This window comes from Tachyglossus aculeatus, chromosome 10 (genome assembly GCF_015852505.1).
Source record: "Tachyglossus aculeatus isolate mTacAcu1 chromosome 10, mTacAcu1.pri, whole genome shotgun sequence".
Lineage (NCBI taxonomy): Eukaryota > Metazoa > Chordata > Mammalia > Monotremata > Tachyglossidae > Tachyglossus > Tachyglossus aculeatus.
The window spans coordinates 17,288,383-17,311,478 of record NC_052075.1 but is presented as its reverse complement, the minus strand read 5'-3'; the positions used below and the strand labels follow the sequence as shown (position 1 = coordinate 17,311,478).

General features: G+C 42.5%; 1 protein-coding gene across 3 annotated transcripts in view; it reads right to left on the bottom strand.

Moving 5' to 3' along the window:
* Positions 1-23,096, bottom strand: part of WDR19 (WD repeat domain 19) — a 54,502-nt gene that overhangs the window by 23,241 nt on the left and 8,165 nt on the right. For all 3 annotated transcript variants that reach the window (XM_038752231.1, XM_038752232.1, XM_038752233.1), the window contains exons 5-21: positions 21,131-21,246; positions 20,566-20,681; positions 19,919-19,999; positions 18,670-18,782; positions 17,730-17,903; positions 15,584-15,654; positions 14,001-14,173; positions 13,802-13,916; positions 12,916-13,022; positions 12,470-12,592; positions 9,564-9,713; positions 8,328-8,475; positions 5,843-6,047; positions 4,044-4,203; positions 2,508-2,618; positions 1,843-1,952; positions 480-537 (exon numbers count right to left, since the gene is read on the bottom strand). In XM_038752231.1, coding sequence (XP_038608159.1) covers positions 480-537; positions 1,843-1,952; positions 2,508-2,618; positions 4,044-4,203; positions 5,843-6,047; positions 8,328-8,475; positions 9,564-9,713; positions 12,470-12,592; positions 12,916-13,022; positions 13,802-13,916; positions 14,001-14,173; positions 15,584-15,654; positions 17,730-17,903; positions 18,670-18,782; positions 19,919-19,999; positions 20,566-20,681; positions 21,131-21,246 — 2,131 coding nt within the window. The remainder of the gene's footprint in view (positions 1-479; positions 538-1,842; positions 1,953-2,507; positions 2,619-4,043; positions 4,204-5,842; positions 6,048-8,327; positions 8,476-9,563; positions 9,714-12,469; positions 12,593-12,915; positions 13,023-13,801; positions 13,917-14,000; positions 14,174-15,583; positions 15,655-17,729; positions 17,904-18,669; positions 18,783-19,918; positions 20,000-20,565; positions 20,682-21,130; positions 21,247-23,096) is intronic.

The window sequence follows — 23,096 nt, the reverse complement described above, 5'->3', positions numbered from 1 at the left end:
CACTTGAACTTATTGTCCAAGAATCAATTTAAACTTTATAACATTCCTAACATTTTCTGTTATCACCCTCTCATTCAAACCGTTCTTGAGACTAACAGATGGGGCATAATTTCACCGTGCCATCTGCACGCTATCAGATTTTGTCCTGTGAATGTGGTAGGAGGGATGTACTTTTCCAAAGGGAAGGGAGAGGGGAAGGTGCTGGAGACAATTCCTGATGAAATGCCTCTCTAAAGAGAGGCGGACATACCGGCACCCAGTGTGAGGGGAAACACAGAGCTATAATGAGCTCTGTGTTCTCTCTCCAGCACCTCTGGTGCTACCAGGCTCCTAAACAAACAGAAGGGAAGGGGAAGGAAGCATTTTCAAGATTTCTGATATTTGACTTTACTTTGTATATAGACAGGGCCTCAAATCATTTTGCAATAAAGTGGATAAAAAGCACTGAACAAATTGATGCATATAATTTTGAAGATTACCTTATTATCACCAGTTATTCCTCTCTCATAATGAGCCAAGGCGTTCACGTAATCACCTCTAAAAGAACAATCAAAATTATCTTAATTGTACTCAAAATGACCAACGGGCCCAACACTGACTGGCCCTTGCCGACATACCCTCTCGCCTCAGCTGTGTTTTTTATTTTGTTTTTTAAATGGTATCTGTTAAGTGTTTTCTATGTGCCAGGCACTGTACTCAACGCTGGAGTAGACACAAAAGAGGTAGGTTGGACACAGTTCATGTCCCACACGGGGCTCAGAGTTTTAATCCCCATTTTACAGATCATCATCAATCGTATTTATTGAGCGCTTACTATGTGCAGAGCACTGTACTAAGTGCTTGGGAAGTACAAATTGGCAACATATACAGTCCCTACCCAACAGTGGGCTCACAGTCTGAGGTAACTGAGGCAAAGAGAAGTGAAGTGACTTGCCCAAGATCACGGCTGACATGTAGAAGAGCCAGAATCAGAACCCAGGTCCTGCTGATTCTGAGACCTGTGCTTTATCCACGAGGCTGGCTGTTCTGCACTCCATCAAAACTTCCACTCTCTGTTAGACTGTGAGCCCACTGTTGGGTAGGGACTGTCTCTATATGTTGCCAACTTGTGCTTCCCAAGTGCTTAGTACAGTGCTCTGCACACAGTAAGCGCTCAATAAATACGATTGATTGATTGATTGATTGCTGGCCTGTTCCAAGTTCTAGCTCAGTTCTTTCTTTGGCATGCTCCCCTCCCTCACCCCAAATCAGCCCTATTGCCTGTCCCGCAGCTGGTCTTTCATAGCTTTCCTGACAGCTCGGCTTTTACCTGAGCTTTTCCTTTCCAGTTTCACACCCTGCCGTCTCCCCACTCCCCAGCTTCCTTAGCAGACTCTTCCGACTGAAAAATCTTGGGGAGGCATTTCCGTCCTTTGGCTCGCTTCCTGTCCCAGGCTCTGCCCGATCACGTTCTTTGGGATTTGTCAGTCTTCATCATTAAGTTGCAACAATTTGGGGCCCGGAACCCTGTCTTTTATTTCTTCTTTTATATCAGTTAATCAATCCATGAGAGGGATTTATTGAGTGCTTGCTATGTGCAGGGGACTGCACTAAGTCTAGTCTAGTGGTCTGCCCAGAGCTGGCAATTAATAATCAATTCCCACATCGTTACTGGGCCAAATCACAGTGGAAAAAGTATATAAAAATAAACCCCCCTCTCAGGAGGGAAGCGCTTCAGCTCTTTCAAGAAGCCAAATCATCTGCTTGGAAGGTAATCAGCTTCACTGTGCAAGCACTTTCCTTTCTGAAGTATGATTAGCAATTTGTCCTTTAGCCTAACATGTGAAAAAAAAGAGAACGTACGTGAATTCGAGTTGAATTGCATACTCCTTTGAGAGCAGCGGGATCTGGTCGGGGGCCAAACGTTTAGCCAGCTGCAGTGCACTGTCCCAGTGCTGCAAATCTCGTCTCATCTGCATGAAAAGAAGTGGTTTGAGCAAGAAAAATTCACCAGATATGACGTTACGCTGTGTGATCACTATCTGACAATACATTGCGAGGTCACTATAGCTCTCCATAGACAGATAGCTAGTGACCTTGAAGCCTGATATAAATATAGGTAGATGTGTGTGTACGCACCAAAATAACAGTGACGATAACAATCCAAAACTTGGAACTGGATCCGAAATGCAGGTAAGCAGGTAATAACCATTTAATAATAAATTAGTCATCTTAGGGAGTTTGGAGATATACAAAATGTCTCTCCATATGCAGAGAGAGACACACACACACATTCTGTGTAGATATGCATATATATATTTATATTTAATATTACATTATAGATATATTAAATATCGTACATTAGATTTTAAGTTCCATTTTAAGTACCATTTTTATGGTCCAGGTATACATGCACAATTAATGACACTTCTTGTTTCTTTCCCTATCATTTGCATGGTCCCTTCAAAGCGACTAAACGGTAAACACAATTATGAAAGTCATTCATTATAGGTTTGATAGTTAGGTACCTCAAGGGCAGCAATAGGACAGCTGGATGCCAGATAGAGATCTTGCGCCAGACTGAAATCATTATCAAACATGGCAAGATGTCCTGCTAGAAGGTTATGGTCCTCTATCCCCTGTAAGCACAAATTGTTGGACACAATGACAACCTGAGGGTGTTGAGAACGCCGGGCATTCAGCCGAGTCGCAACAGTGCTACGGGCAGCTCTCCCACCAACGCCCACAAACTCCTCCTTCTCTTCGGATACTGAATTAAATCCTGTTTGTTTATTCGGCCTGTTTTCTGGGGGTGGCTCAGGCACCATGAATCACTGAGCCACTACAGTCTTATTAAAGGAATCCTTGAAGGAATTTCTAGGGAGGCCGGGACTGACCCTGAATGCCAAATTCGGCTCTAGATTTCATCCCTTACTTTCAAAGAGCTTACAGTCTGATGGAGAGGGCTACGACCAGGAGTTTTTGGTATTTCTTGAACCTACCCAGAATATTCAGACTTGGGAAGCGAATAAACAGCCTAATAGGAATACGTTCTGCTGCTCCTTAAAAAAAAAAATCAAACAATAAAGAAAACCTAATTTGGACTGGCCTAGGAAGGGAAGAAATGAGTCAGTCAAAAGCTGGGTACATAAAAGCATCATTCTCCTGCAGCTCTCCCTGCTCCAAAAAATTCCACTACTATCACATGAAGGCTGTGGGCCTCCTGAATAGGCTTCAGAAGTCCCCACCAATTTTTTTAATAGCACTTGTTAAGGAGAAGCAGTGTGGCTCAGTGGAAAGAGCCTGGGCTTGGGAGTCAGAGGTCATGGGTTCAAATCCCGGCTCCGCCAATTGCCAGCTGTGTGACTTTGGGCAAGTCACTTAACTTCTCTGGGCCTCAGTTACCTCATCTGTAAAATGGGGATTAAGACTGTGAGCCCCCCGTGGGACAACCTGATCACCTTGTAACCTTCCCAGCGCTTAGAACAGTGCTTTGCAGATAGTAAGCACTTAATAAATGCCATCATTATTATTATTATTACCAGACACTGTAGTATGCGCTGGGGGAAGATATAAGCTAATCAGATTGGACACAGTCCATGTCCCACATGGGGCTCATGTCTTCACCCCCATTTTACAGATGATGGTAACTAAGGCACAGAAAAGTTAAGTGACTTCCCTAAGGTCATACAGCAGACAAATGGAGAATCCGGGATAAGAGCTCAGGTCCTTGGACTCCCAGGCCTGTGGTCTTTCCACTAGGCTGCACTTGCCGGTGTACATCTGTGCTGCCATTAAGCCAGAGTAGTGGCAGGGCAGAGGAGCAAGCCAGTCCAAGGATGCTCCAGGGAAAAGCATCAGGGGGTCTAGATCTTTTCCCTGTCCTCTCCTACTTCCTTTCCTCCGGCTTCCAGGGCCAGTCACTGCTTCCCTGCATGGTTCCCTCCATCACTGCCCTCACCCCTTGGTTACTACTACCCCCAAGTTAGATTCTTTAAGATATAAATATTTAAGGGGCACACTGTCTCCAAAAAACCCCCCAGTGAAACCCTCTCGCACGTTACCTTAACTTGTTCCAGGGACATCACGATCCCAACATTCCCAATCGTCCGATAAACCCGGATGGCAAACTCCACCTCCATGTGATGTAGGCAGGCCCTGGCTAGTTCACTCCAAGCAGCTTGGTCATTCAGTAATTTGCTCACCTCCCATGCTTCAGAAAATCTAAAGCAGAGGGAAAGAATTACAGCTAAGAACCATTCCTTATGTTTTAAGTGGCTTTTCAAAACTATGTGGAATTTAAAAATCAGGAAAAACTGGATTATCGAACAATGTATCTTCTACATTGTGGCTTGGGGGATCATGTATGTGTGGTGGGGGTTGGGGGAGGAAGGCGGAGGAGGAAGAAGAGTCAGGGTCTTCCCATTCCATGGTTCTGCAGTGGGACAACAGTGGAAAAGAGCCCAGAACAAGGAGTTCCAGACTGGAACACCTTCTTTCCTGGCATCTCAGTGTCCTTCAAAGCCTGGAACTTGTAATTCACTTCCAAGTCTACAGAAGCAGAGCCTTGAGAATGGAAGTCCAGGATATTGAGAGTTGCTCTTTGTTGAAAGAAGCTCTGAAGATGACTGGCCAATTCCAGGCAGAATTAATAATGAATAAAATGGCCACTCATCCCCAGGAAGAACTAATAATCAACAACCAAGTAGCTCTGGCTGCCTTATGGCAATTTTTCCTAGGCTTCAGGACTTTTCTACAGAGCTGTCATTTTTCAAGACGACATCACTGACGGTGAAATTGTTAACGGGTTTATGGCAATCAATTATTAGTATTTATTAAGCACCTAATGTGGGCAGAATGGTGTACTAAGTGCTTGGGACAGTATAAGAGAATAAGTACTCATGAACTCTGCCCTCAAGATTACAATCAAGCAGAAGACACAGATGGACATATGAATATGCATATGAGAGAAGGAAAGGGGATGATAGGTACATAAATTGGTGCTTGATAGATTAATATTGCATAAATATTGCAGGTAGTTGTGAGTGCACCAGTAATTAGGTTGGGGGAATATAACCTGGGGAAATTAAAAATTAGTTGGGTAAGGCCACTTGGAGAAGGGAAATAGCCAAAACAGATTGAGGGTTTTGAGACAGTGGTCAGGGAAGGAAGAAGTGTAAGCAAGTGTTTTTAGGTAATAAAAGGATGGGGGTGGAAGCACAAGTAGGAGGGGCAGATTTTGATAAAAGGCAGGGGACTTCCTCTTGAGAGAGACATTGAAAAGGATGTAGGGGTGGGAGGGAGTAAAGACGAGATCTGAAGGAGTTCAAGCCTGATGGATACAACTTTATTTGCAAAGTAGCTGCCAGACCATAAGGGGCGAGAGGTGGAGGGAAGTTGGGGGACCAGGGATTTCAGGAGGGAGGTGGCCAGATGAAATACAGATGACGGTGTTTCGTCAAATGGTCATCCAATAACCAGGTGATTTTAGTTCAACTATTACAGTGTTCCACTGCTGACACTACTGTAACACTGGTCAAGCTACTTAGATTGGGCTTCCTCTGGATTTTCCCCAACTAGCTTTCTTCTCCCAGTCTCACCCCTCAGCTTCACACTGTACCGGAGGTTTTATTCTCGGAAAAGTGATTTTGTTTCTCCAGATGTAATACCATACTGGAAGTTAAGAAAAGCATTACCTCTCTCATGCTATGTTGAGAAAATAAACCGTAGACACTAACTACCAGTAGACATTTAATCCTGGACTCTTATATGTACCAGAGGATTACTGAAGATTTTTAGAACTCTAACCTTCTGTAGCCACAAACAAAGAAAAATCACCCAATTGTATCTTTAAAAGCCCTACCTTTTCAGCATTAAAGTCTGGGTGAGTATTTCTTTCAGCTCATTAGGGCCAGCATCCTTTAAATTGCCCCGAAAGCCATGCGTGCTAAGGCAGATACTGTTTGTTTTCCCACTCTGGGTCTGGCAGGTTAGTTCTCCATTATACAAAAGCAATGGCTTATGAGAAAAGGGAACCTTGGTGCTCCCTGCCAAAATCACCTTGGACCCTGGAAGAGAAGAGATCAGTTTCCAATCCATACATCTTTAGGAAAACATTATGGCTTAGCTGACCACTCACCTGATTGTCATGAGGAGTTCTTCCTCTCTATATTCGTTTCTCCCCTTCTAAGTCCTCCACATCACGCCTACTGACCTTCCCCTGGAAGCCCTTTTCCCTTGTACAAAACTAAATGGGCAGGATCCGAGTCACAAGTTGCTTAAGCCTGGGGCCCTGAGGTCCCCCCGGATCAGAACTCTTGTGTGCTGGGGACCTCATCCTCAGGGGACAGCCTCTTCTACCGTCCCTTCTGCCTCTCCCAGGGCCGCTGTGTTTTACAACCTTTGGGAGGCCCGGATGATTTCTAAGGACTGCTAATCTGTAACAGTGTGCAGTCTGAAACTCCCTTCTTCCGGATTTTTTTTATTTTACTTGTCTTGACACTCTCATCTTAGTTTGCGGACTCTACTGCTTGTCGTTGGCTGCATATGGCCTGGGCTGGGGGGAAGAGCACAGGCCTGGGCTCTAATCCTGGCTCCATCACTTGCCTACTGGGTGACTTCGGGTAAACCGCTTCACTTCTCTGTACTTCCGTTTCCTTATCTGGGAAACTGGGACTAAATTTCTGTTCTCCCTCTCCCTTAGATTGGGAGCCCACTTGGGAGAGGGACTGCGACAGATCTGATTGTCACTTTTAGTACAGTGCTCTGCACAACATAAGAGCTCAGAAAATAAGACTGATTACTATATCAACCTTGGCATTTAGTACAGTGCTGGGCACATAGTAAACACTTAACACAGACCTCATTTATATCATTGCTGATGCCATTGGTCAATTTGGATTGTGAGTTCTATGTGAGACAAAGATTGGGTGTACCGAGTACAGTGCTCGGCACATAGTTAGTGCTTAATAAATACCACAACTGAGCAACTTGATGTTATTTTCCCAGATTTATTTCTCTTGCCTTCTCTTTTCATTCAATTAAAAATACTTAAATCTCTGCAGAGAATAAGGTGGGAATAAAACTAAGAGGTTGAAATTAAGAAATACACTTCAAACTGAAGCGAAAGGATGACAGCTATAAAACCCATCATTTCCTCCGAGATGAAGGATCCTACGTTACGAGGTACTGCAACTACTTGGGGTGAACAGAGGCTTAGCCATGTAAACATACTGGGAACCAGATTCAAATCTCTGACAAGCAAAAGATGTAAAAACCTTTCAATGAGCACGAATGCTATAACCCCTTTTCATAAACAAATGGTTAAAGAGTCCGGAATGGGGAGCAGAAGTCAACACCTTCAAACACGGGACAACGTAAAAGTCCGTATTTCTGGGTGAATTAAGCTGATGGTACAGACAGGTAGTAATACTGTTACGAATGGTTTTCAATGACGTTCAGCCTACATAAACGTGATGATCCTGCCAATAAACAAGTTCTCTTCTCTTCTTCTCCTTCAGAAATCAAGTTATTATTCCCTTGGGCTCTGATCATTTGTATTTCTAACCTCACCAGCTGACAAGTGCAGGGTGTATAGGGCAAATTCCACGATATTCCAGCAGCAGGCCTTACTAAGCTTCTACATACAACTACAGAGGGCCGCTAAAGGTGTCTTCCTGGAACTCTATTCCAACCCAGGATCACAGTCCTCAGAACGGGCCCCGTATGGTTAGAGACAACTGGAATCTTCCCTTGGCCTGACGGCTTTTTCTTTCTCCCGGCTTGAAAGGCAGCCTTCCCTGACCTCGGCCTCCGCCTGCTCCCAAAGTCCCTCCAAAGACTCACTGCCATTATTGCTTTAAGCTGTAAATTCTCTGGCATCCTTCCTCTACTTCATTTCCTCCCACTTCTCTATTCCCTCTGGCTGGGCCCGCGTAAGCGTCATTCAACAAATGTTGAACTGTACCGCCTGGACTGAGGACTAAAAGTTGCCATTTCTAAAGATTCAAGAGAAACAATAGGAAGCTCTGGCCAAAATGTAGTAGCCGGATCTGCGTTCGCCCCCTGCTTCCCTCCACCACCTCTCTGGTGAGTTCCGCGCATAGAACTGTAGCACTTTCTTCAACCCTTGCTAGGTTCAAAGGACATTATCCAATCAAATGGCACAAAGCAAACTCCATAGAAGATTATCCTGCTTTGTCAATGGAAAAACATTTAAATCAATATGTTCCCTTTAGACTGTGAGCTTCTTGGGGGGCAGAGAACTTGTCTCCCAACTTGGCTCTGCACACAGTAAGTGCTCAGTAAATACGATTGATTGGATAAAAGTATAAAACAGGACTACATACCTTGTATAGTGTCCTTGTGAAAGACATACGTATAGACTTTATCATCATCATAGGCAACAAATACACCTTTATCCATTGGCCAATTTTCCCAGAGGATGCCTTTAATGGTCGGGGAGAAATTTGGAATTTCGTGTATAGCATCATTAACCTACAAGAACAACACAGAAAAAACCTTTTCATAATACTAACATGCATCTAAAACTGTAAGAATAAAAGATCACAAATATTGCTGTTTCTCTGGCTTGAAATTCTCTCCCGCCCCTCAGCAGACCCCTGCTCTCCCCACATTCAAAGTTCTCCTAAAATTCCACCTCCTCCCGTCAGCCCTCCCCTTAATTTCTCAGCATCTTGAGACCTATCACCTATATGCATTTACTGTACTCTCCCTTGGCACTCGTGAATCATTTATTTTGATCATTCTACTTCCAAATACTTTCATGTGGGGCTCCCATCATCAAAGGCTAAGCTCCTTGTGGGCAGGCAATATATCATTCCTTTATTCTTCCCAAATGCCTATTATAGTGCACCACACCATCAAGTGGGCACTCAATAAATGCTACTACTATTCTCCTGGGTGATATACTTCTCTGACATGGCACCAAAGTATACTTGGAAGACCACCTATCCTCACGGGGAAGGATGGGCCATTTAACATTTCAAACTTTATTAGGATATGAAGTTAAAAAAAAAGCCCTCAATTGCATTCAAATTTGCTAGACCATTTAAAGTAAATGTATTTCTTGCAGGAATAAAGTGTAGCTGAACATCACAACATACACTAAGAGTTCTAAATTCTGACACCTATCTTGCTAAAAACTAATAAGCAGGTGCACTGCACAGTCCCCTGAAGTTCCCCTTTTCTAATTCACTTTTTATAGCTAGGTTACAGGCAACTGTACGAAAGTAAAATTTTTAAGTGGTTAATTTTAATATCCAAGCATAACTAATTGAAAAAAATAAATATTTCATCAAATTAAAAAAAAATCCCTTCCTGGAAGACCCCCCTCCTGAAAAAAAAAGCAGAATGCAGCCACAAAGACTTTAAAAAAAGTCGCACTGCAATTTTAAAGAAATTGAATTACATAATAAAAACTCATTTTAGAAATAGTGTCCAGTGTATGTTGGAAAAGTGTCCAGTGTAATAGTAATAGTCCAGTAGAAATAGTGTCCAGTGTATGTAAGGAAAAACCAAGGCACAGTGAAATTATGTTGCTTTTCCTAATTTGCCACACTTACCGGACAATGGACGAAACCGTCACTTTTCTCATCAATGAAAACCAATCTAGTCCCATTGGGATCTGGAAAGATTTTTCTCACGCTGACAGAGTGCCGATATTCATTTATATATTGCCAATCTTCAATGAAGAAATACCGAATAACACCAGTCTAAATAACAAAATAGCAATTGTAAGAGTACTTTGTGTTAGAGACAATTATATTCTAATAGAAAAATCAAGTTTGAGTAATTTATGTTAAAGAGGCTTTTCATTTTGAAGCTAAAAGTGTTCAGCAACAAACAAATGGTCTGTCGTATGTATGAGGCAAACGTACTGTATCTGGGATGCAACAGTCAACTAATGACTTACCTACTTTGGTACCGAGCAGTGCTGAACGTTAAAAACATAAAAAAGTGGAACCAGACACTAGTGACCCCCCCAGTGACACCTGGACTTTTGTGGGGGGGTGTAGAGGGGAGCCCCCCAGCCAGCCAGTGTTGAAGATGCCACCTCCGGGCACACAGTCCAGGGTCTTGAGGCAGAGGGAAAGGTGGGACCACCCCTCCCCAACCTGAGCCCACCCAAAGGGGTGCACCGCCTCCCACCTGTCACCCCGCTCCTTCCCACCCCATAGTCATACATATGAAGATGAAGTACATATACATATACAGATGAAGTAACGGAGTCATGGAAAAGTGAACCCAAGTCCTTCTGATTCCCAGGCCTGTGTTTTTATCCACTAGGCCATGCTGCTTCCCTTCCCTCATTACCAAAGGGGCAGACCAAGGTCGGGAAGAACGTTTGGTCCTGTTTGACTTATTCTATGCCACAGTTCAGGAGGATGCGAAGGGAGTGGGATCCTGGTGTCAAGTGTCCTGATTCTCAGGGAAGTTGTTCCATTTCAACCGGTCACTAATATCACTGGAGGCCCTGGAGAAAGTTGTTCCAATTCAACCAGTCACTAACATAACTGAAGGTCCAAGAGAAAGTCAATTACAAGTTGCCATAGAGGGATGACTGCGCTCTAGAGTCACGCACTGAAGAAGAAATCCAGATGCCTGGGTACGGTCAGCATCACACTATGGATGCAGTAACGTAGCAGCCTGCACCAGGAAAACCTACACGGTCAAAAGCTTTTCACTGGCAATACTGAGATGAAGGCTGGCCCAGTATTCTGCTATCAAAGCTGCATCCTGTCTAATGATTCACTGTTAAGGCAAGGAAGTCAAAAAATAGAATCAAGTCAGGGAGTATGCCACTTGAAAGAGTGTCAGGTCTTGTGTGAGATCAAACTTAAAATCAAACTAAATGTCTACTGAGTTCCTAGTCTGGCTCAACTGAGACACATTTCAAATCAGTGATATTTACTGAGCACTTAGCATGTGTAGAACACTGTAATAAGATTGTAAGCATTGTACTCTAGCCTCTAAGCTCGATATGGATAGGGAACATGTTTACCAACACTACTGTATTGTACTCTCCCAAGCACTTGGTACCGTATTCGGCAGCCATGAAGCGCTCAATAAATACCGTTGACGATGGGGCTTAATGCCCCCCGGACTTCACATTTGGATTCTTAAGTATCACTTAAATGTCACACCTAGTATCATATCAAATTTATAGAACAAAGTCAAACTATCAGTACAGAAGCAGCGTGGCTCAGTGGAAAGAGCACGGGCTTTGGAGTCAGAGGTCATGGGTTCAAATCCTGGCTCTGCCAGTTGTCAGCTGTGTGACTCTGGGCAAGTCACTTCACTTCTCTGGGCCTCAGTTACCTCCTCTGTAAAATGGGGATTAAGACTGTGAGCCCCCCGTGGGACAACCTGATCACCTTGTAGCCTCCCCAGTGCTTAGAACAGTGCTTTGCACATACTAAGAGCACTTAATAAATGCCATTATAAAAAAAAATACAGAAGCAATATTTTTTGTAACATAGCTTCACTAAATGGAACATGTGCGCAGAAAGAGTACAGCAAGATATCCAAAACAACAAAGTGACTGCAAATCCGGGCAAAAATGAGAATACAGGGGAAATTCTCTACGGATCTAGGGAACCACTGTGTCAGGTGATGGTGCTAGAATACTGAGAATGAACAGCAGACAACCAGCCTGACATGCTACAGTGGTGAAGAGAGGGGAAACTCCCCTTGAGCAGATGCTTTAGAAGGACTATGGCCCTAGGAGGCAAATCCAAAAAAATAAAAATAAAGGCAAGGATTGAAAATAGAAACCACAAAAGAGGATACACATTGGATCGAAGAGACTGACACTAACAAGCTGACCTTTCTGCTACTCTCACACTTTCATGAAGTTTATCATCCTCAGACATGAAAGACACACACACATTATACCCTTGCATCAGCAAGACTACATCCTAGAGAACAAATTCTTGGGTGCTAACATTTAAAAGGAAGGGGCATGGCTCCATTTTCTCCTCAGGAAGGGAAGTAAGATGTAGGATGAGACACCCAAAAATTGTTTATGTATCAACTGCGTAAACTGTTCCCTAGACAATTTCGGACTATTGGGATAGGCATTTGCAGATTCTGGCCCCTGATATTTCTTAAAACTTGGAGCTGTAGGAGGCAGAAATGATCGTCATGGGTCTCAGAAAGCTAAGTTGTGAAAGGGGATAATATAAAGGGGGCAATTTATTAAATTGCTCGGATCTGGACAATGGTAAATTTCACTCATCGTCCCTGGTTTCATTTTTAGTGCACTAAGGAATCTAGAGAAGCTTAAACAGTTTAACGTCTTATGCTTTCCAGGTATCCATAAACTATCAAAATTTAAATGCATGCCATAAAAGGGCAAAGAGAAAAGTTGGGTGCAATTGGAGATTCCAAAAGAACCAGAGACACCAGAATTAGAAATATCCCGAGGCAATGGGTCGAATCAGAAGATATGAAGAGACAAAATACATACATCTGTACCATAAATCAGGAAGTCACCAGTTAAAGCGTGGCACAAGATGCGACATTTATCATCCACTGCTGGGAATAATCGAGTTTCACGTTCTTCTTGAGTATCCAGAATTGCACTTTCTATCTAAAATACAAAGAATAATAGTTATAAGTTGTATTTATGCAATAGCACACAAACAGCAAAGAACATGAGTGTTGGATTATAGAGCTTCAACAAAAAGTTAATCATTCCCCACTGAGGTACTTGTCATGAATCAAACCCAGTCAAGCCTACATACAAAAGCAGATCTTTTTATGTTTTGCTTTCAATTACTTTTGCTGTAATCTCTGTCCATCACCTAAATTCACCCTTTCAGACAACAGCGTCTCACTGGCTCAAAATTCTTTATACTAAACTGTTACAAATTAATTCTCCTCCTGGCTGTCAGATTTCAAAATCATACTCACCATATGCAACTGAATTTTGCCCTCGAAAAGGGCTGCGGCATAGTCCGAATGAAGGCACATACTTGCTACCGTCCCCAGATACTCTACATCTTTCAGTTTTTTTACTCCTGAAAAACAACAAAGATACATTTATAACCATTCCATATACATGTTTTAAAAAACTTAAAAATCACTCAATTTGTATTCCAAAATATAAACACTTGACTGACTCCTCTTTCCCTCAGGGCAGGAAAGAGGCTATTCTGGCCCTCTTAGGGTAAGAGACATAAGTGTCTACTGTGTGTGAACCACTGCCTTAGGAACATGGAGTTGTACATTAGAAACAGAGAAACATACTCATCCTGAATCTAGATCTAAGTAATAACCTCTGACTAGGGTTGGTGGGAGGACAAAACCATTCTGCAAGACAAAGATAGACTAGAATCAAAACAGTACAGAACCACAAATGCTTAAAACAATTCCCTTAAGCCAAAGGGGAAGCACTGAAAGGCTGAACTAAAGAAAAAAGCATCACCAAATCATCAGTGTTTACTGAGCATTCACTAGGTGGAAGGCACTGGACTACTAATAATCATAATAATAATAACCAATAACCAATAAATTGCATTTAATGAGGAGTTTCCACCCTGGAGGGGAATCTTTCCTTAACAGTATTTCACCCTGCTACTCAGGAACCATTCGTAAAGTTAGAACTATTTTGCTATCAAATGAACTTTGTATTCTCCCAAGCACTTGGTACAGTGCTCTGCACACAGTAAGCACTTAATACAATTTGAAATAAATAAAACTTGTGACATTAAAAGAACACCCACCTTTTTCAAATACCTGTGAACTTGGAGATACTACAGTGCAACAGGTTAAAGACCAGAAAGAGATTTTTACTCACCATTCTCTCCAAGGGCGTAAAACCACGCGCGGTTGTTCATTCCCACAGCTAAGTGATAAAGGCCGACGGCTACAAAGTTGGGCTCCACCTCAACAGAAACCGTGATGGGTAACTCCTGTGAGAAAATTGGAAGAGTTGTAATCACCACTCTCACTTACTTTAAATTTAGCCGTAAATAGAGTTAACAGAGGTTTCATACTGCTTCTACTGGATTGGCTACGGTGACTTCCAAAAGAGAGGTGAGATGTGCAATTCGGGTACTGCAGGTGTCACCAAGAATCGGAAGCTTGGTCAGGAAGACGTGAAGTGAGCCTTTTTGCGTAGACACTGCCAACAACTGCCCATCATCCGTCCAAGACAGACTTCCTAGCCCTGAAATATATTTGTTTTTTAATTGGGTTGGGGAAAGGAAGGGGGAAATGATTTAATATAATATACCTATTCTTCTTTGAAAAGGCTTTGATAGCAGAAGACATTTTTCAGATTCAAAACTACACCATTTTTATGGCTTGAAGATACTTGCCTTAGTGGAAATATTTTTATTTGGAATTCAATACTGGACAAATGACAAACAGTACTGGTAACATTTACAAAAGGTTGCTTGGAAGATTACACCAGCCACAATAATTTTGACTGAGAGCTTATGAAATGTCAATTTATGTTATAATTCCTCTCTTTTAAAATAAGGATGCAACACTGGAGGACTCAGTGATGAGAGTAATGCCTTAGCTTAATCTTCATAAAATAAATGTATAAACCCACTGTTTGCTATAACAATATCTGTTCAGTACTATAAAAAACTATTTTCTCTTCTTGTGGATTTCGTTCAGAATGCTTTTGAGGTCTTTTTTTTTTTAAATGGTATTTGTTCAGCGCTTACTATGCGTCAAACACTGTTCTAAGAGCTGGGTAGGGACAAGTTAATTAGGTCAGACACAGTCCCCGTCCCATATGCTCACAGTCTATGTAGGCGGGGGAACAAGTATTTTTAATCCCCATTTTATAGTCCAGGAAACTGAGGCACAGAAAAGTTAAGTGACTTGCACACGGTCACACAGCAAGCAATTGGCAGAGCCGGGATTAGAACCCAGAGCCTCCAACTCTGAGGCCCGTGCTCTTTCCACTAGGCCTCGCTGCTTCTCATTAGACTATGTTCTTGTTAGGGCCGTCTCAACAATCCTGCACCAAAAGTGGGTTCGATAGACTCATCATTATCTTGTGATTGGGCCCAGCACCAAAGGTTAAAGAAACAGCGTGGCTCAGTGGAAAGAACACCAGCTCTGGAGTCAGAGGTCAGGGGTTCAAATCACGGCTCTACCAGTTGTCAGCTGTGTGACTTGGGGCAAGTCACTTAACTTCTCTGTGCCTCAGTTACCTCATCTGGAAAATGGGGATTAAGACTGTGAGCCCCCCGTGGGACAACCTGATCACCCTGTAACCTCCCCAGTGCTTAGAATAGTGCTTTGCACATAGTAAGTGCTTAATAAATGCCATCATTATTATTATTATTATTATTATTAAGGAAGCAAAACCAAACAGAAAAACCCATTGCCAACGCTGAATCCCTAGGTAGCACATGAAAGGAGGCAGCAGTGGTGAAAAAGAATGGCATTGGTGCGGCACAAGTGAGTCAATAATGAACTCACTTAAAAGGTCTATCCAGCGACTTGACAGCCCACTTTTATATGCAGCCAGGAGTCGAACACTCATCGATTATATTCACGGGAGAATCATCACAACACATTGTAAAACCCATCAGTTCTAGAAATATCATGAACATACCTTTGTTTTCATCATCCAAGTTGATTATAGCGTACATTTCTTTTAACTCTGACAGGTCATGGATCTTAATGCTGAAACAAAAAGAAGAAGTTTGTCAACTTTCCAGGCCTATTTTTCAGTTCCAAGCCAATCAATTGCATGTAATGAGTGTTTCCTTTGTGCAGAGAACAGCACTGTGTGCTTGAGAAAGTACAACAGAGTTAGAAGACATGATTCCAGCCCTCAAAGCCCTAACAGTCTAAAGGGCAAGGCGGACATTAAATAAATTGCAGATGGGGGAATAAGAGTATATCTGTACAAAAATGCTATAAAAACTGTGGCGCCTTATTCAATTTTGGTGACATGGAAGGGTCGAAGTGGCCATTGGGTGATATAAAGTAGGCAGATTAACGATTACTCAGGGAAGAGCTCCTAGAGATGTGATCTCAGAAGGGCTTAGAAGATGGGGGAGAGCATAAATTATGATAATAAAAAATAAAGACACACTCCTAAAGGGTTGCCTTAGCTAAATAGCAATAGAGAGCATTGTTAAAAAAAATTATGAAGTAGATATGTATAAGTGGCATAGCCTGACCGAATTTTAGCTGTGAGAGGCATTTCAGAGAAGATATTAGGGGACTTAATCTCAGTGGAAAAGATCCACCAAGAAACCAGTCACAAAATCAAACTGTGGTGATCACAAGATGTTATAAAATTGCTAGACTATCACTACAACTGAGTCACTGGAAATGAATGGCAGCCCCAACCTGAAATTTCTGAAGAAATTTAGGGGTAGGCAGAGGGGGAACTGAGGAACACCCAGTAAGAATATGTAACATATTTAGGACTGTTGTACTGCAATGTCATTTCCCTTTATAAAAACGTTCCCCAAGTGATCTTGGGAATTGCATACTGGTGGGGGGGGGGGGGGGGGGGGGAGGAGGTGTCTACCCTCTTATTCCTGGGAAAATAGCAAAAATGGATAATTAAATCCCAGATCAATGAGCATTCAGAAGAAAATAATCAACTGGGGGAGAAGATAGTATGGTTTCTCTAACAGAAAACGCATGTCTCACTAATCTGCTGGCGTTCTTTGAAGGGGCCAGCACGCAATGTGGCTACAAAGGAACTAAAAAGCAACACATACTGAGATTTTTCCAAAAGATTCTACAGTAAAGGCTTTTAACAAAAACCAGTTCAGGTGGGAAATCATGCTTTTTCATGGGTAAAAACTGGACTAAAAGTAGGAAACAAATGGTAGGGGTGGAGATGTATAAATAGTGGGGTTCTCTAGGGATCAGTTGTTAGGAATGTTTTTGTTTAACTATCATAAATGAGTTGGAAGAGAGAGTGTGCAGTGAAATCTCAAAGTCTGCAGATGACACTAACTGCTTCCAGATGGAGAAATGTCCTGAAGACGGGATAAACTCCTAAAAGACCCCATACAGATAAGTGTCCTGCAGAATGGCAAATGAGCTTCAGTGTGGTCAACAGCAAGGAACACGTCTAGGGAAAAAGAATCCAAATGACCCTTACATGACATAGGTTTGAAGCTACCAGGCACACACAGGAAGCTTTGGAATCACTGCTGCTTGGACTTTTAAAACACTGATCCAGTGTCCAGCAGCAGACCTTCAGGCCAACTGAATGCTAGGCACAATCAGGATGGGGACAGAAAAGAAAACACAAGACACAGTTTTGAAGGAATGAATCATGTCTATTATTGCACTCTCCCAAGTGCTCTGTACTTGGGAGAAAAGTAAAAAAGAAAAAGAAAAAAGTTTTCTTTTTCTTGGGCCGCAACGTCTTTGCTATCGACTCATCACCTTTGCACTCCATAATCCTCATCATTCTTTTGTACACGGGTGATTGTCCATGTATAAGGGCTTATCAGGTGACAAGCACTAGGGAAGTCCAAAGCAAACAGTTGGACAGTTCCTCTCCCACAAAGGGATCTCCATCTCAGTTTCCTCATCTGTAAAATGGGGATTAAACCCTATACTCTCCTACCAAGACTGAAGGCTCCAAGCAGGACAGGCATTGTGCCCAAACTGATTATCTTGCGTCTAGCCCAGCACCCACAACAGTTCTTGGCACACAGTATGTGCTTAATACCATTTTTTTTTAACCCCTAAGAAGTTTACCTGTAAATATGAATTTCACCTACCAGTTATCTCCACATGTAGCAGCTTTGTTGAGGGACTGTGATATTGCAATGCTAGTGAGGTTGTCCTTATGGTTGCGGGCTTGAAAGACCTCCTGACCAATCTCCCGAATATGCGTAGAAATGACGACGAAGATCCCTCGAGAGAAACCGATCATGATGTAGCCATCGCCGTACCTGAAGGCCCACAAGCAAAATGTGGTATGAAGATTATGGATGAGCTTGTGCCAATCAGGAGCAACGACAGGAAATTTCAACCTCCAAATTAGCAGGAAAGAACCCACCTTGTTATGAATGATTTCAGAGAACGCAGTCACTCAAAGAAAGAGTACCGCCTCTTTATTTTCTATCTGCCCAGTCTCTTTCCTCTGGCCTCTGCTGCCCGGATTAGGCAAATAGCCTGCCCTCCCGGGTGTGAAAAGGACAAAGTTCTTCTTCCACCCCTTGCCCAAGTCCTCAGCTCGACTAGTCCCACTGCTGGAATTGAGTTTTTGCCTAGGGGGAAGATGAAATAGCTGCCTGAACAAGAGACCTCCTTGGCCGCACGCAATGCCCGCTTTCCAAATGACTTCAGGGGCAGCCAGGAAGAAAAGCTTTTGGGTTGAGGGAGCGGAGTTGGAAATTCTGAGGGCTGATGCCTCAGATGCTAGCTCAACATTAAGGGTTTGGCTTGGGGTAGGACGATGAGAACTAATTTACTCTGCCAATGCCTGAGAACACGAGGCACTGTGAAATACCACAGCATTAGTGAAGGCAGTTTGAAATTGAAGATTTTTCCCATTGCTTTAACAGAGCTATACAACAAACATCTTAATTCGGACAACAGCCTGCAAAATGGGGGCGGCTATGCTAAATGAAAATAAAACATTACAATAGAAAACCAAACTTTCTTATTTTGGGCTTCCCTAAAGGCCTGCATTCGTGCACATGTGTTTGTACATACCAACTGTAGCAAACGATGCTACCATAGCGCTGCTGAAATTCCAGATCAATTGGGCTATCTGGATCGTTCATATTAAAAAGAAACAGAGTTTTCTTGCCAACCACCACGCTTATCTGCCAATGAAAGATAAAGCACTGTGAAAAGCAATACAGGATACCTCCAAAACATGGATAACCATATAATCTATCACAGAAACTGTATTTAGCATGCAATTTTCAGTCAGTCACTGATAGAGGGAACTCGACTGAGCACTTGAGAGACTGTCCTTTCTCCCTGCAGCCGGTGCTGCTTCTCTCCCCCAGGGCGGATGCTGCAGGAAGGGCGTGAGACTCCTTGTCAATGGTCTCCTACCAATAACACCATGGGAACAATGAAGGCCCTCTACCAATCATTCATATTTATTGAGCACTTACTGTGTGCACAGCACCGTACTAAGCATTTGGCAGATACAACAATATACCAGACATATTCAACGAGCCTATGGTCTAGAGGGGTTTTTCTACTATAATAATGATGGTATTTGTTAAGCGCTTACTATGTGCAAAGCACTGTTCTAAGTGCTGGGCACTGTTCTAAGCACTGAAATGGTAAATAGTACCACAATACTACTACAATCATTTCCTTCATGCTGCTTCTTGATCCTCAAGTGTCAGGACCAAGGCTCATCTGTCATTCCCAATGGGAGACATTAACGTCTGTCTCCCCCTCCACACTGTAAGCTTCTTGTGGGCAGGGAAACACGCCTGCCAACTCAGTTGTACTGTACTGCCCTGAGCACTTAGTACAGTGCTCTGCACATAGTAAGCGCTCCATCAATACGATTGATGGTGATGAGAGTCCATGAGAATCAGCAGGGGTAACAGAGAGGGGTGACAGCGCTGTCAGGGATCCTTCAGCCATCACATTCTAGACTGTGGGCCCGCTGTTGGGCAGGGACCGTCTCTATATGTTGCCAACTTGTACTTCCCAAGCGCTTAGTACAGTGCTCTGCACACAGTAAGCGCTCAATAAATACGATTGGATGAATGAATGAATTCTCGGGTGGCTTGCGGGCCTGGGAATAAGTAATCCCAACTCGGATCCTAAAGCAATTTCCTAGCGGTCACTACCTTGCCGGCAAATCAGAGGTCAATAATACCCACTGAAGTGATTTCTCCTTTCCAGCTTTGAGGTGGACCAGGGAAGGGATTTTCAAACTCAACAAAAGCATCAAGAGGGGTAGGACATGGGTTTCAATTTGAAGCCTTACCGTGCTTTCTGTCCCAGAGGTTCTGTCATCAGTCTTCATCATTGAGAACTGCATAGCACTAGGCTCTGATCTCACTGGAGTCTGCAGAGAAAACAAAATTAGGAAAGAGACTGAAAACTGGGACTCATTTGGGAGTCTGATAGGAAGACTATTGATTTTAGCACAAAATTCCCTGGCTATTTCTGCAAGCCTAAAAATAAATGCAAAAAATTTCAGAGGCCAGGCTTTATACAACATGAGAATCTAAAATACGATTGAATGAATAAGAAGACACCATTGGCGCGACTGATGTAATGTTTCCTTGTTGTTTAATAAAAAATGGTTTTGAAGTAAAAGTATAAAAAACTTGGACTCTGAAATTGCTTCTACCAGCTTTAAAGACAAAGGCACCCTTAAAAAAGGCTAAAAATTAATTTCATCATGGCATTACTGAACTGAATTCACCTTCTGTTCAAAGACAACACTGCTGACTGTGGGCATGCTCCACGGATGTATGTGTCACAATCGTGACACTCCAGATAAGTTGCCCAAATAGACATTTATTTCCCGTAGTGAGTTTGTGCCTGTTTTTGTGATTGAGTTGGGTAAAATTTTAATTTTAGTGGAAATGTAAATGTAACTGCTCAAAGCAGGGATGGCTGATTTACCTGTCTTATAGTGTCACCTTCCTGATTACTAACTGTGACCACTTTATCTTCACTACCTAATGCAAGCAGATTTTCAGAACTCCAACAGCCACATGTGATCCGCTTGGTATGCTTCCCTGAAAAATAAAGAGTTTTCATTCATTCAGTCAATCACATTTATTGAGTGCTTACTGTGCACAAAGCATCAAGAAGCAACAAAGTTTTAGCATTAAAAATCAATTAATGGCATTTATTATTATATCATATTAGATTATTTATAGCCTTAGATTTCCTGACTCTATAGGTGCTAAGTTTCATTTCAACAGCTATTAAATGGGATTCGCTTTTCAAACTAGACTTATTAAATGCCTGCAAAAAACAAGAAAACTTGAGTTCAATATTCACATGTTCAAGCTACACATGAGTTACGATCACTTTGAACGAGAGGGCAAAAAATCAAATATTTCCGAAGGTGCCCTAGATCACTGTATTTTCAGGCAAATATATATTACTTAGGATATCAAAACAATTATACAAAGGGCATTGACTGTTAATTCCCATTACCATTTTTTAAACTAAAACCTACCTAGGATAGGAATCTTGCGAGAAGTCTGACGATTGTAAATGAGCAAATTTCCCTTAACAGTTCCAACAGCCAGAATAGCCCCAGCTTTTGACCAAACTAGAAAAGACATTTGATCCCTAAAATATGAAAAGGATAAATCACATCAAAAAACCAGACATCAACTTTTAAAAGCGTCCATTAACTAAAGCATTTTAACCATGACCTCAGAAGACTGACTGCCAAAAATTACAGCTTAGAACAATAGAAATTAAATTCCCTTCCCTCCTCCTAGCCCCTTCTAAAATGTTCTTCAGGAGGTAGCATCTTAGAGCCCCAACCAATTACCAAAGGATCTGTTTGACTCTGAGCTTTATGCGTTTACCAGCTATGTGAAGTGGATGAACACTTACCTCCTTTCCTCCTCCTAACTTCAATTCATTTTATCATCATCATCATCATCATCATCAATCGTATTTATTGAGCGCTTACTATCTCTCCCCCACTATACTGTAATCTCTTTACAGGCAGGGATCTGGACTAGTACTTCTATTGTACCTTACCAACTGCTTAGTACAATGCTCAATAACCTGCAGTAGGTGCTCAATAACTACTGATTGACTAGGCTCAAAATTTTAATGAACTTTCCAGGCAAACAAATTGACTACGCAATTTCCAGGGTCCAAGATGTACTTATTTGGTAAAAGAAATTACACAGAGCTCTTGGTGCTGCTCTCATCTCCCATATCTGACACACTGCAAAGATCATATGAGTTGTGTTCCACTGTGATTTGAAACCTCTGCAATTCTGGGAGTGCGCAGTCAACAGTATTCCTAAGTAGCTGGCCCATTAGGACGTGGCTAAGATCTTGCTGGAGTTGGAGAGGAGCTAGGAGCATTGATATGAGCATTGTTTGATTGTTAGGAGCATTCTCATCGTTTATCCTTCTTCTAGAAGATGGGGACGATGGGGGCAACTCTGAGACTATGGAGCCCAATTTGAAGAAAACAACTAGCTCCAACTGATGTCACCTCATGAATCGGCTCCTTCAAGAGTGATTGGCAGGGCATGCCCAGGGCCAGTTTCAGGTATTCAAACACTCTGATGTGAGACAAAGATTGCCCTCCCCTGTCCCCCCACAGGCCATGTTCCACTTGCTACATAACGTAATTCCATCATATGCAACATTTTGCGGGTTAGTGCTTCCTCTGCTGCCACCCCCACGACTGCCCCAGGCAGCTCAGCTCAGCTCTGATATCCCAATTCATGCCCCCTTAACAAATCACATCTATCCCACCACCATTTTTGAGAAAAGTCATTCAGGGAATCAATCGGTCATATTTACTGAGCACTTACAATGTGCCGAGCCCTGTACTAAGCGCTTGGGAGAGTATAAAATCACAGAATTAGCAGGCATACTTCCTGTCCATAATGAGCTTACAGTCTAGAGGGGGAGACAGACATTAATATAAGTAATTTAAAATTTAAAGATTTGGACACAAGTGCTGTGGGTATGGGGGGAAATAAATGTCTGAAAGTCACAGATTGAAGTGCATAGATGATGCAGAAGAGAAAGCAAGCTAGGGAAAAGAGGACTTAATCGGGGGAGGCCTCTTGCGGGAGATGTGATCTTAGCAATGCTTTGAAGGTGGAGAAAGTGGTGGTCTGGCGTACACGAAACGGGACGGAGATCCAGGCTAGGGGGAGGACATGGTAAAGGGATCAAAGGCAAGACAGATGAGATCGGGGCACAAAAAAAATGAGTAAGCTGTTACTAGAGGAATGGAGTGTGTGAGCTGGACTGTAGTAGATTAGTGAGGTGAGGTAGGATGGGGCAAGCTGACTGAGTGCTTTGGTGAGTTTGACTAAACAACATTATACAGTAATACAAACTGACTACATACACTCAACTGATTTGGGGCAACTAATTTGGACTTGAAGTTAGCAAGAGCTTTTTTTTTTTTTGTAAAGACCATGATTTATAAGGAA